This window comes from Gossypium arboreum, chromosome 1 (assembly GCF_025698485.1).
Source record: "Gossypium arboreum isolate Shixiya-1 chromosome 1, ASM2569848v2, whole genome shotgun sequence".
Classification (NCBI taxonomy): domain Eukaryota; kingdom Viridiplantae; phylum Streptophyta; class Magnoliopsida; order Malvales; family Malvaceae; genus Gossypium; species Gossypium arboreum.
Genome location: NC_069070.1, coordinates 15,298,792 through 15,312,498, shown reverse-complemented (window position 1 = coordinate 15,312,498; position 13,707 = coordinate 15,298,792). Strand labels below are relative to the sequence as shown.

Below are 13,707 nucleotides of genomic sequence, written 5' to 3'. Positions count from 1 at the left end.
ACAATTATCCGTATATTTACACAATAAAAAACAATTTCAAATTTAAAAAAAATTAAATTTAACATTATTGAAATTAACGAAATTTAAAATTCCCTCTTAGCATTGTTGCTTATGCGGCGAAAATATGCTTGTAGTTGAAGCGGATTAGAGAGGTGACCATTCGTGATAAATAGATTTCAACGAATAAAAATGAGATAATTAAAAAATAATAATATTTTTAAATGAAAATATCAAAAAATTTAAAACGAGAGAGTTGAGAGAAGGATGTAAATGAAAAAAAATGATATTTATGGGTATTTATAGGGTAAAAAAAATTACAGTTGGTATATTTAAATTTTTTTATCGTTGGCGCGACAACATTAAAAAAATCGTCACTTTTTTATCGTTAAGGGAATGTGCGTTAAGCTAGACAAGCTTTTCTGATACATGTACAAAAAGCTCACCCGACTAGATGTGCTTTCCATTTAAATCAACCTTTTCCGTAATTAAATTTAAAATTAACCTAAATGTCTAATTAATTAAAAAAAACCACCTAGTCACCTTATTTTGCCCAAAGCACATAACCCTAATTAATTAAAAAAAAAGGGCATATATGCCAATTAGCCTAATTTCTTCCACGTTGTACTGACAACAAATTCATAACTTAAAAAAGAAAGAAAAAGATTGGAAAACACATTATTTATCAGTGTTATAATATTATCTCTTTATCCTTCTTTTCATCTCTTTTCTTCATTTTTGCCTTTCAGATGCAAATAAAAAGAACGGCGATTTCGAATTTAAAATGCCCACTCTCTCTGAATACCCGAATTCCTCGGCACGCTTGTTGGCGGACAGCGTGGAGGCGGAGCGGCGGCTGCGTGAGGCTGAGGACCGATTGATGGAAGCAATACAGGAGCTCCAGAGGCGTCAGAGGACGGCGGCGAGTGGCGACGACTCGCCCTGCGACCATGCTGATGACTCCTGCGTGGCCAATGCCATTGGTAATCTTTGCCAAAGCTTTCTCCTTTCTTATGGCGTTAGAGTAGGTATCGGAATTCTTCTTCGCGCTTTCAAGCTCGCCAGACGACAGTCTTATTCTTCGCTTCTTGATCTCAAGGTTTGGTTTTAACCAATCAAACGGAGTCTTATGAGCTAACATAACTGAACTCACTTTTTTTTTCAAAAAAAAAAAAGTGGCTAATGAGATTAAATGATAGTTTTACAGAACTGCTGTGATTTTGAGTTTTACTGTATGGCTTTGCTAGGAATTATTACGTAAGAATATGCAGAATTTTGATATTAACCTAACGTTTGAATGTCTAAATTTGTTCACCAGCAACTTGTCTCCGAGAAAGATTTGATGGTGAGAGAGGAAGCATGCCGCGTTGGTTTACTTTTTGGTGGTTTCACAGGATCATACCATGCGCTTAGATGTTTACTAAGAAAACTGAGAAAGAAAGAGACACCAGTGAACGCGTATGCTTGCTATATATAGCTTTAATTTGGCTTTTTTGTTTTGTATTGTTTTGTTTTTAAATGGTTGATTCCCATGAGATGCATGTCTAATTTTGGTTTATGATAAATGATTATTTGAATATTTGAAAACTTTTTATGTATGCTAGTGCATATTCAAATCGTTGACATTGTTTAAGGTTGTGATGGAACAGAATTTTAGCAGGTTCAATTGCGGGGTTATCCATTTTGGCTTTGGATGATTCAAGCCGAAGACGTACACTTGCACTGTATCTTCTAGCTAGAGTAGCACAGGTACATGAATGCACTTTTAAATAGTAAATTTGTAAAGCTATTTGGTATAATAGATATGAGTTCTCTGATTTGCAGTCAAATATTTTGCTTTACTCTTCAGTGTGCTTACAATTCTGCAAAGTCAAAAAATAAGTTTCACTTTTGGGGAAGTCATTGGAGGCATGGTGATTCTCTGCTCTTTTCTTTAGCTTGTGCCCAGGTAATGCCAACTTCAACTTGATATTTGTGTCTAGATACTTACTTTATATCTTCGGATGAGTCATCTTATCTATGCACATCAACTGATGATAGTTTGGTGAGCTAAAGGTGTCAAAGAGAAGCTTAGGCTAAATTTTAGGTACTGCACAATTTGACTTTTTTTCAAATCATAATATGTTTCTATGAGATTGTGAATTTGACCTCCAAATGAATTTTCGTCTGGCTACATTTCTTTCTAAAAGTTAATATGTATTCATGGTTGCTATTGTCTTACAAATAGGTGTTTGCTTCCGATGTTAACAAATGATTGGTAATTTCTAGTGGTTTTGTATCTACTTTTCACTTTCTAGGGTTAGGTTGATGCTTTTCTTATTATCTGTGTTTGTTTTCACTTCTCCCGTTTTATTGAGTTGATTTTTATACCAGGTTATGTATGCCTTTGTGATGCGTCCTGAAAGCTTGCCAAAAGCATATCAAGATTTTATCCAGAAGACTGGTCCTGTTGCAGCTCCTGTATACAAGGCTGTAAGGGAAAACTGTAGAGGTGCTCCAGTGAATGTTGCATCTATATCAGCCTACTTATCTAGTCGAGGGAAGGCCAATAATGTGAAGTTGGAAGAGTTCCCATCTATTATTCCTTGTTCTATTATTCATCCCGACACAAATTCTTGTCTATCGCACAATGCTAAGGCTGCATCAGCTACATTCAGGAAAACGTTTCCTCTGTACTTCTCTTTGACATTTGTGCCATTTGTTGTTCTGCACCTACAAAAGGTACGTCTTGTATAACATATTGGTTTTCCTTTCTGCATGTGTCCGGTGGGGCCTTGGAGTTGGTTTGCTTTCGAACTTTCCTATCATATGCTTCTGTTTATTCTTTATATGAAAAAAAGCAAACTAGACCATCATACTCTTGATGCATTTTGAGCGCTATAATAGATTGGCATAGGTCTGCCTTTTTGCATTTAAATACTCTCTTGAAGAATGGAATTGTCAATCTGGTTTAGTAAATTTCGAGGTTTAGTAAAATACCACTTTAGTAATGCTGCGTGGGTGTATTGAGGATGATGGATTTTATTTTAATCTGCTTGTAGTAGAGTAAAACCACTTATGCCTTGCAAAGCAAAATAATCAATCTGATGATTTTATTCTTTTGTAAATGAGAATTTCTTGTAGTTGACAATCGAACTTCAGTTTGAAATTGATCCTCTTTTTGTTTTTTGGAATTTTATGATGTCCCTTTAGTTTTTGGATACCCCTTCTCGTACCTGTTGGCTTGCTGTTAAAGGTTCTGTTCGATCAACAACTTTCTTGTCTGCATTTGTTGGAATTTTTCAGGTAGCTTGTTTCTCATTTCTCAATAACTTTTACCTGTTGTTAAAATCAGTAAGAATATGTTCTTGAATATTTTTCTTGTGCAATTCAAGGCGGTTATATGCATGCACAGAAAGATTGCATCAAAAGACCACAAGCTGGTATATTGGGTCGCTGGTGGTTTATCAGCTCTTTCTGTATTACTGGAGAAAAAAGCTAGACGCAGTGAGCTTGCTCTATATGTTCTTCCTCGAGCTGGGGAATCATTGTGGTATATTTTGGTTAACAGGAAGCTACTTCCTGATGTTAAAAATGCCGAGGTATGTTAGAAATCTGGCTCTTAAATATTATTATTATTATTTTTCTTTTGAGAGCATCTTTGTGGCCATGGTTTGAAATTGATAACCAACTTTGTTATTGAGAATATCGGGTCAAGGCACATTTAGTTTGGATCCTTATTGCAAAAAGTCATGAATTAGGTGGCTAATAATATAATGTATTATATTTACACTGTTTATGCATGCTGAGTGCTACTGTGAATCTGTGAATTGTCCGAATGTTGAGCATCTATGCTATTAACGGAATTAAGTCTTTTCTTAAAATGTTCATTCCTGAGTTGAAGCTTCCAAACTGTCGCAGGTTGCCTTATTTTGTGCATGCATGGGAGGGATTATGTACTACCTAGAATATGAGCCAGATACCATGGCCCCTTTCCTTCGGGGATTAATCCGTCGCTTCCTGGCAAGCAGAATAAGCAATCCTGGCCCGTCAGTTAATCAGACAACTTCCTATACCTACTTACAGACTCCTGATGCCGTTAAGAAGCCAAAAATACAGGAAAACCCAGAGATAGAAACTTCAACTCCAAAACAATACAACCTTGAATCTATACCAGGGCTCTAAGCTGGTTTTTGTTGATAACCACTGAAATTTCAATGAACCACACCCATTCTTTCCGTTGCACCTTCTTGCTAACCATATTAGTAAAACTATTACATCGATGAGGACTATATCCAAGTAACGGAGAACACACGAAAGTTTTTCAATATTATTTTCAAGCACTAAAATGAAACCTCAACTGTTGCAACATGATGTGGACTTCGGTACTGTTAAATGGTGATTATTGTAAAGCTTGAGCAAAGGATGTGCCTTTTGACCCCCCTGTAAATAATTTCAGTTGCAGTCTATTATCGGCTTCATCTTGCTTAACAATCTATATTATTCCACATTTTTTTTTTATTAAAAGCGGCCTGATTTTACTTCTAGGTAACTTTCGTCTTTGCGACCAAAAAAATATACTTTTTAAGTATTTGATTGTGGCAAAAAAAATTTAAGTATTAAAGTGAAGGAGCTGTAGAAATTGAAATAATGTATTAAAATTGTCAAATTGTCTTATTTGTCACATTGTTGAAATTAAAATTTTTAATATTGAAATTTTAAATTTTAAAATATCAAAATCAAATAAATAAATTGATGAAAATTTTTTATACCTTGATAATGTTAATCGATTTGTTAATAATATTGAAATTAATTAAATTAATTTCTTACTAAATTTTAAAATTTATTTCATATTTTCAGATTATTTTTAATGAAATTAACTTAACAACTTATATTTAATAATTGTCTATGAAATTTAATTTTTTAATTATATAATCTCGAATTTTTCATACTAAGTTAAAAGTAAAGAAAACATTGCAATCAATTAAATTAATTGATTGTTCTTCATTTGAGTGAAAAAGTAATAAAAAAATTTGGGTTTGTTTGGCATGAAGATAAAATTAATTAATTAAATTAATTGTAAGGATTTTCTTTACTTTTAGCTTAGTTTGAAAGACTCATAATAATATAATAAAAATTTGGGCTTTAAAATAATTATTAAAGATGATTTATTTGAGTTGATTTTAATTTGAAACATAAAGGAAATTTTAAATTTAGAAGGAGATTAAATTAATTAATTTAATTAGTTTCAATATTAGAGTAACAAATTGGTGAAACTATTAAGGGATAAAAAATTCAATAATTTATCTAATTGATTTTGATGTTTTGAAAATTAAGATCTCGATATTGAAAAAAAAAGAAATTTAGAACATTCAGAAAAAGGATAAACCAATACAATTTCCCAATTTTTAAAGCATGATTGTAGTCTCTACCGCCTTTTCATTCTAATTGTTAAATGTTTTTTTTTCTTTTTTTTTACCTCGATAATACATAAAAAAGGACATATTGTGAGTGATCAAGATGAAAGCAACCTAAAAATTAGGTGAAAAAAATGAAAATGTGAATATGATGTGACGTCTACAGTTAATCGCCGTTAGAGATTTAATGGTTGGGCAACCAAAATGAAAGTGTCTTAAAAGTTGAGTAACGAAATTGGAAGAATTTCGTTTTGAGTAACTAAAATAAAAGCGCTTTAAAAATTGAGTGACCGACTAAATAGTTTACCCAAAATAAATATTGTTAAAAGTTACACCCAACACTTTCGACGAATCAAATTGTGACAATTTATTTTGTTTTTCTTTCTCCTCTCTTTTCTAATTTTTTTTAGGGTAAACTACACCATCAGTCATCCAACTTTGGGGTAGCTGACAAAATAGTCACCTAGGTTTCATTTCAGTCACTCAAATTTTGAAAAGTTACAAACCAGTCACTAACGTTATGAAAAAGTGACAAAATAGTCACTGATTAATAGTTTTGGTTAGGGGGTTAACGGGACTGCTGACGTCGCAAGTTAACGAGCTGATGTGGCAAGTTAACTTGCCATGTTGGTGAAGCGGCTGAGGGGACTCGGTTTAGGGCGAGTTTAGGGAAAAAAATTGAAGGGTTATGAGTTTAGTTTTAGGGTTAGAAACAGGTTAGAATTTAGGGGGTTTGGGGAAAAAAGAAAATTGATTTGGAGAAATTTCGGTTGTGATTTGGGGTTTTTTAGGGTTGAAATTGATTTGAGAATCGATTAAGAAGGGTTTAGGGTTAAAAATCGATTCAATAATCGATTAAGAAGGGGACGATTTGTCTTTTTTGTTTGGGGAGAAAAGAAGACGAAAGCAGAAACCATTCAGTGTTTTTGATTCTCAGCGAAAATAGGCAATAGAAGAGAAGCTACCAATGTTGTTACATCCACTTTAACGGGTAAGTTGTTGCATTTAGTTTTAAATTTTTTGGATTTCAATGTTGTTATTTTGATTTAGGGTTATTTAGGGTTATTTCGATTCTGATTTTGATTTCGATTTCTATTTCGATTTTGATTTCAATTTTGAAACACTCACTGATTCTGATTTTGATTTTATTTGTTATTAAAGTGTATTGCATATAATGTGTATTGTATACCATGTGCATGATGTTTATAATTTGTATCTGCCATTGTATAAATGCCATTATCAAACTGATGTTTGTTGTGTATATTTGCCATTGTATGAATGCCATTATCAAACCGATGTTTGTTGTGTATAACTACCATTGTATGAATGCCATTATCAAAATGATATTTGTTGTGCATATCTGCCATTGTTTGTATCCAAGCTGCTATATTGTATGTGGCAAAATCAAAATTTGAATGCCATTATCAAACTTATGTTTGTTGTGTATATCTGCCATTGTTTGTATCCAAGCTGCTATATTGTATGTGGAAAAATCAAAATTTGTCATTTACCTTTTTTATTGTACTGGTTATTGTCTGTTATTGTTAGCCATGTGCATGACAGAAATGGTTGTGTTTGTATTAAATTATTTTTGTATTCATTGTTGGCTGCCATGTGCATGACAGAAATGGTTGTGTTTGTATTAAATTATTGGGTATTTTGTATTGGTTATTTTGACAGAAATGGTTAAAATGTTTGGCTTTGTTGCCTGCCTTTATTGATGAGTACTTTGTTTGGCAGGTTTAATTGATGACAATTTTAATGAGAATGAAGAAGACATGTCTGGTAGTGATGCATCTGAAAGTGATGTATCTAATAGGATAGGTGTTAATTTAGATGGTTTAAACATGGATGGTATACGAGTAGATGAACTGTGTGATATTGATGATTCTGGAAGGTTAGATAGTGTATATGAATCTGACTCAGATGGCCAAAATTAGCCTGAGTTCAACCTAGAGAATGACATGAGTAATCCTAGACTTGAGGTTGGAATGTTATTTAAGTCTAAGGACAGTTTAAAGAAGCTTCCAAGCAGTATGGTAGGTTGAACAATTATTTTATTAAGTTTCCCAAAATGATTTAAAAAGGTTAAAGGCAATCTGCAGTGAAAAATGTCCTTGTTTCATATGGGTTTCTAAACTAAACCCTAATGACCCTACTGACTAGACTTGGCAAATTAGGAGTTCAAACCCTAACCATACTTGTTCTAAAGTATATAAAAATAAGAATGTAACCTCAGCTTGGATAGGTTAACATTAAAAAGAAAAATTCATTGTTGATCCTGATTATTCTCTGAAATCATTACAACAAGATGTCAAAAGAAATTTGTGTTGCATAGTCTCACTAACCAAATGTAGGAGGGATAAACTTAAGGCATTGGAATTAATTTAAGGAGCTCATAAGTCTTAATATGAGAAGATTTATGAGTACTTTTTGGAGGTTAGGACACAAAATGAGGGAACAACAATAATCTGTTATCTAGATAACAGGTTGTTTCAAAGGATGTATGTTTGTCTACAGTCATACAAAGATGGCTATAGGGCTGGTTGTAGGAGGATAGTAGGTTTAGATGGATGTTTCTTGAAGGGCTACTATGGTGGCTACTTGCTTGAAATTGTTGGGATAGATGCAAAAAATAGCATCTATCCTCTTGCACATGCTGCCGTCGAAAGTGAAAACCAAGCATCATGGCTTTGGTTCTTAGAGTTGGTTGCAATAGACTTGGAAATTGTGAGCTCGTACAAATATCTTTCATGTCTGACAAACAAAAGGTAAAACTCTATTTATTTATTTTTTATGTTGTTTCTATTTAGGGATTGTCAATGAATTAAATTGTTTTTTTTTTCTAATTGCAGGGACTTTTAGAAGCAATATGTATATTGTTTCCTAATGGAGAAACAAGACACTGTGTTAGACACCTACATGCCAATTTCAAGCAGGCTGGTTTTTGAACAAAGGAATTGAAAGATTTGCTTTGGAAAGCTACTAGAGCAAGTACTACAAGGGATTTTGAGGATGTCATGGATGAACTAAGGAAAACCAATCAGCATGCTTATGATTGGTTGAAGGAAAAGAACCCTACTCACTGGTCAAGGTCTCACTTCTCAATTAGGAGCCATTCTGACATGCTGGTGAATAATCTTTCTGAATCATTTAACAAGGTAAACCCCTATGTTTTATGTTTCTTACTAATCATTAGCAATTCACTAATCATTTATGTTATTTACTGACAGATGATACTGGAAGCAAGAGGGAAACCTATTTTGACCATGATGGAAACAATAAGGACCAAGATTATGTTGCTTATTGTCAAGAAGAAAGAAAAAGCTAAAAAATAGAAAGGAACGTTATGTCCAAAGATCAAGAAAAAGTTGGACGTAAATATAAAAGATTCCTTGAGGTAAAGTTACCATTTTTAATCTTTCTGATGACTTTATTCTGACTTCATGTTGCTGGTTACATGCTGTTTTAGTGAATGTTTTGTAATATGCATGCAGTGATTGTTGGTGTGTTGACTTTTTTTTAATATGCATGCAGTGAGTATTTTTTTATAATATGCATATAGTGACTGCTTTTTTAGGGGTGTGTGTGAGTATCATTGTTGGTGGGGCTACTCAAAAAGTTATTTTAGTGATTATTTTTTAACCAAGCATGCTGACTGTTTTTTAGGTGTGTTCCATCACATACTGGTGGGGACAAGTATCAGGTTAAATGTGATCCTGGCAGCCAACATGTGGTGGACTTAGTTGAGAATTGCTGCTCTTGCAAGAATTGAGATCTCATTGGCATCCCTTGCATGCATGCATTAGCTGTCATTCATCTAAAAGATGAGTTCCCAGAGACCTATGTAAAAACCTGGTACACCAAGCAAACCCAGCTTCAAATTTACTCCAACTTTCTAAGTCCAATAAGGGGTACTAAATAATGGGCCTCTTTGTCAAACATGCTGCCAATATTACCTCCTACTCTAAGAAGACCACCTGGCAGACCTACTAAGGTGAGAAGGAAAGAACCTAATAAAACACAAACAACAGAAAGGTTGAGTAAGAGAGGGGTGGACATGAGGTGCAGTAAATGCAAAAGAATAGGCCACAATAAGAGGAGTTGCAAAGGGGAAGTTGGCCAAAACATTCCACTAAGTTATTTGCCTTAAGTTTTAGTATACTTCTGTTTAATTTGTTTGAAAGATTTCTCTTGTTTCTATAGGTCAAAAGACATAAAGTTGGTGTCCCAACTCAGCAACAGGCTACCCCAAATTAGCAAGAGAGTACCCCAACTCAACAGGCTGCCCCAGCTCAGTTACCTAGTGCCCCGACTCATCAACAATGTGATATCTCGAATTAGGGCCTAAATGGAATAGTAGTTTCGAAACCACAATTCTGAAGTAGAAAAATTTATTCCGATTAATTTTTATAATTTATTGAGTGATTAGATGCATGTGTTAGAATATCGATAGAAAATTTCATGAATTGCATGTCTAATTTGCCTATTAGGACTTAATTGTAAAAGTTGATAAATATGAGTTTTAGATGTTAAAGGATTTAATTGAAGAGCATAATTGAAGGACATACATAGGTAGAAATAACCAAAGTTTTTAATGAAGGGTATTTTAGTCATTTGGTAATTAAAAGATTAAAAAAAGGAAAAAGATAGCAAAATATGTCCATCTTCTTCATTAGGACGAAATTTCAAGGTTTCTCCATAGCTAGGGTTTGTTTCAAGCTTCCAAGCTCTATAGTAAGTGATTCCAAGCCCCGTTTTTAATGTTCTTTACGTTTTTGGAGTCCCGGTAACTTGATTTAGCTTATTCTAGCAATAATTTAACCTAGGGTTTATATTTGGAAAAATACCCATAGGTTAAATGTGTTTATTTTGATGTTTTATGGTAGAATATGAAGCTTGAAATTGTGTTAAACAACTTTTGCTAAACGATTTTACGTGAAAACGAGTAAAATGACATAATTGGTAAAAATACCTAATGTTTATAACTACATGTTAGAGTGAGAATTCGATGTTTCCATAGAAGGGAAAAATCATCAGCATGTCATAAAACATAAGAATTTTGGAAAAAATTTAATTTTCGAGCTTTGGGGCAAAAGTGTAAATATACAAAAGTTTAGGGGCAAAATTATAATTTTGAAAAAGTTAGAGTTAAGGACTATCTTGATAAATTTGAGTATTAAATCAGCTAAATGTGTTATTTTAGACCAATAAAGACGTGGAATTGACCTTGATCGGGGAAAGGAAAAGATTATGGACTAAATTGCAAAATTTCTTTATTTTGTACCGAGGTAAGTTCAGGTGTAAATGTAGTAACATAATTGTCATTTTAATTAATTTAATTTTATTTATATGATATGATGATTAATATCATGAAATATTATGCTTTGTGGTTATTATTGAGTAATATGCAAATTATGTGTGCTACTTGTTAAATATGAATTGCTACCGAGTATCGGTTTCGATATTCCGTGGAAGATGGCAAAGATGTGTGATCAAGGAAAAAGCCCGTTTGAACCTTGGGAATAGATTAGAATACAAGTGACATGTCACTAAGATATTTGAGTTCCGAGCTCGTTGAGTTGAGTCCGAGTTTACTTATGGATGCGAACGCCTGAGCTCGTTGAGTTGAGTCCAAGTTTGCTTATGGGCGGGTTACATGGTAGCTTGGCTACCTAATTTCCGCTGGCTATTGAGTTTGTCTAGTTGCGGGTATGGCACTTATGTGCATGAAATCCGTGTATTCGAATCATATTCCGATGTGTTCAATGGGCAAATCTTAAGTGAATAAGGTGAGTGCCTAAAACGAAGGTGACATGTTGGTAAGTGTGGTGAATGAGAAAATTTGACAGGTACGTGCTTAAACCCTCGGGTTGAGAACTTGGTATGACAAAATCGTGGTAAGATAGCAAATGCAAGTGTAACATGAATGCCTTGGTGATATTTATGCAAATGATGTTTTATGTTAGATTGTATGATTATGTTACTTGCTATTTACATGTGAACTTACTAAGCATTTATGCTTACTCCCTCCCTTCCATTCCTTGTAGTTTTGACAAGCCGGATTGGAGATCGGGACTGTCGGAGGCACGTTCACACTATCAACGGACCATCTCGGTATAGTGGTTTGCATATTTTGGGAATATGGCATGTATAGCATTATGATCCTTTTGTGTATATAATCTTATTATATGGTGAATGAGTGATGTGGAAATGCTTGTTGATGATTAGCTATTGAAATGGCTAATCAAAATTTATATTTAGTGTTATGTATGCTTAATGAATTTCCTAATCCATGGAAAACCATAAAATGGTGAAATTGGCTATAAAATAGGGTCATATAGCAGTAGTGATGTGAATTTGAAAAATCACTAAAAATAATAGAAATAGAATTAGATGATTAATAAAATATGTAATTGAAGCTCAATGAATCTATTTTCATTTGGAAGAAACAAAATAAGTAAAAGAGTTGTATTTTATGAGATATTTACTTTTTAGTGAAATAGGGTTAGAGCAATTTTTGGATCCCCTATTCTGACTTTAGAAATTCACCATAAATTGTGTAAAAATAATTAGGACTCATACTTTAGATGTATAGGTTCATTATTGAGTGTAATTTTAATAGAAACAAATAGTATAGTCATCTGAATTCTGTACAAAGAGAAAAGTGATTTGTAGTAAATAGAGGTCAGAGCAGTCGAACACTAAAACAGGGGAAACTTTAACTAATAAACTGTACTAATTGGCCCAACCAAAATTTCTAGAAAAAAATTAGTAAGTAGATATATGAGTCTAGTTCTAGGAAAAATTCACGGAATTAGATTTAGAGTTTCGTAACTCAAGATATGATTTTTTTAACAACTGTGACGCAGATGGATAGTTTACTACGAGAACTGTTTGAACTTGTTTAAATGCTAAAATAAGTTTAGTAATGTCTCATGCTCGACTCCGGCGACGGTCTCGGGTAAGGGGGCGTTACAAACAAGCTGCCCTAAGAGAAAAGCTCCCATTCAAGAGAAGACCAACCACTGTTAGATGGATGCCTCCTACTCAAGGGTCATCCATGACAGACCATTGATGATGATGTGAACAAACCTTATTTTGTTAACTTTTTGAAAATGTGTAAATTTTCCTGCTACTGATCTATTAACTTAGGCAGATAATTTTTTTGTAAATTTTCCTATGATTGGTACTGTTGATAAACTTAGGCATATAGTCACTGAAATTTTTTCTAAATTTCCCTACAATTCACCTGTTCACTTGTGTTGAATTGTAGGACAATTTGGCAATATTTTACCCCTCATTCCTTTTGTAATTAGTTTTGCATTTTGGCCTTAATATGTGAGCATTGATCCATGCTATTTTTGTTAACTCTTATCTTCTAATATATGAGTATTGAAAAAACAAATGTGTGAGAATTGAGAAATACATATTTATCTTTTTTTGCATTATGAGTATTGAGAAATACATGTGTTTTTCCATCTGTTATCTTATCTTCTAACTGTTGTAAGTAACAAAAATATTACAAAACAATTTGTAATCAACAAAAATATCCCATTTCAAGCCTTTCAAGTGTTTGCAAACAACAACATAAGCTGGTTAGCCATGTATACCAACAGCTATGTATAACATATGTTAAGTAACAATATACCAGCAACCATGTATACCAACATAACCAGCAATATATTAGCAACAATATTACAAAACATAATCTGGTTTTCAATGCTAACAACAGCAACATAAGCTGATTTTTAAGGTTTAAAAAATAACAACAAAGTTACAAATACAAGCACCAAAAACCAGGTTCTTCCCTCCCTCCTCCTTGCATCCTCTAATGTCCTCACTTTTTTAGAAGACCCAACAACACAATTCATGATTGGGGCGTCAATGGCAAATCAAACCAGCTGAAAAACCGACATGGTTTTCGAAATCCAAAGCCAAATTTGTTACACCCAAAAAACCTCCTACATGGGTTGTCATTGGACCAAGACGTGTTTAACTTGGCTGGGTTTCCACAATAGCACATCGGAATCACTTCAGGCATCTCCATTTTTCCTCTTCTCCTTCTTCTTCTTCTTTTCCTCTTCTTCTTCTTCTTTTTCTTTTTTTCTAACCCTAAAATGGTGCTGGTAGGGTTGTTAAAGTGAGAGTAACCAGCCGGCTGGACGGTTTTTTGACACCAACGACGCCGTCAACTGCCATGTCACTTTGCCGTGACGTCTGTGACGGAAAACGGCAAAAAGGACTGTTTTGTAACTTTTCAAAAGTTGAGTGACTGAAATGATACCTAAGTGACTGTTTTGTTAGCTACCCC

General features: G+C 33.6%; 1 protein-coding gene across 1 annotated transcript; it reads left to right on the top strand.

The window, feature by feature from the left end:
* The first annotated feature begins 613 nt into the window (after positions 1 to 613).
* Positions 614 to 4,528, top strand: LOC108480615 (uncharacterized). The gene is made up of 8 exons (XM_017783664.2): positions 614 to 1,096; positions 1,316 to 1,455; positions 1,647 to 1,746; positions 1,847 to 1,945; positions 2,371 to 2,718; positions 3,190 to 3,282; positions 3,372 to 3,578; positions 3,898 to 4,528. Exons 1-8 carry the CDS (start codon positions 782 to 784, stop codon positions 4,159 to 4,161), a joined length of 1,566 nt encoding a protein of 521 aa, XP_017639153.1. The 5' UTR covers positions 614 to 781; the 3' UTR covers positions 4,162 to 4,528.
* Positions 4,529 to 13,707: the final 9,179 nt, after the last annotated feature.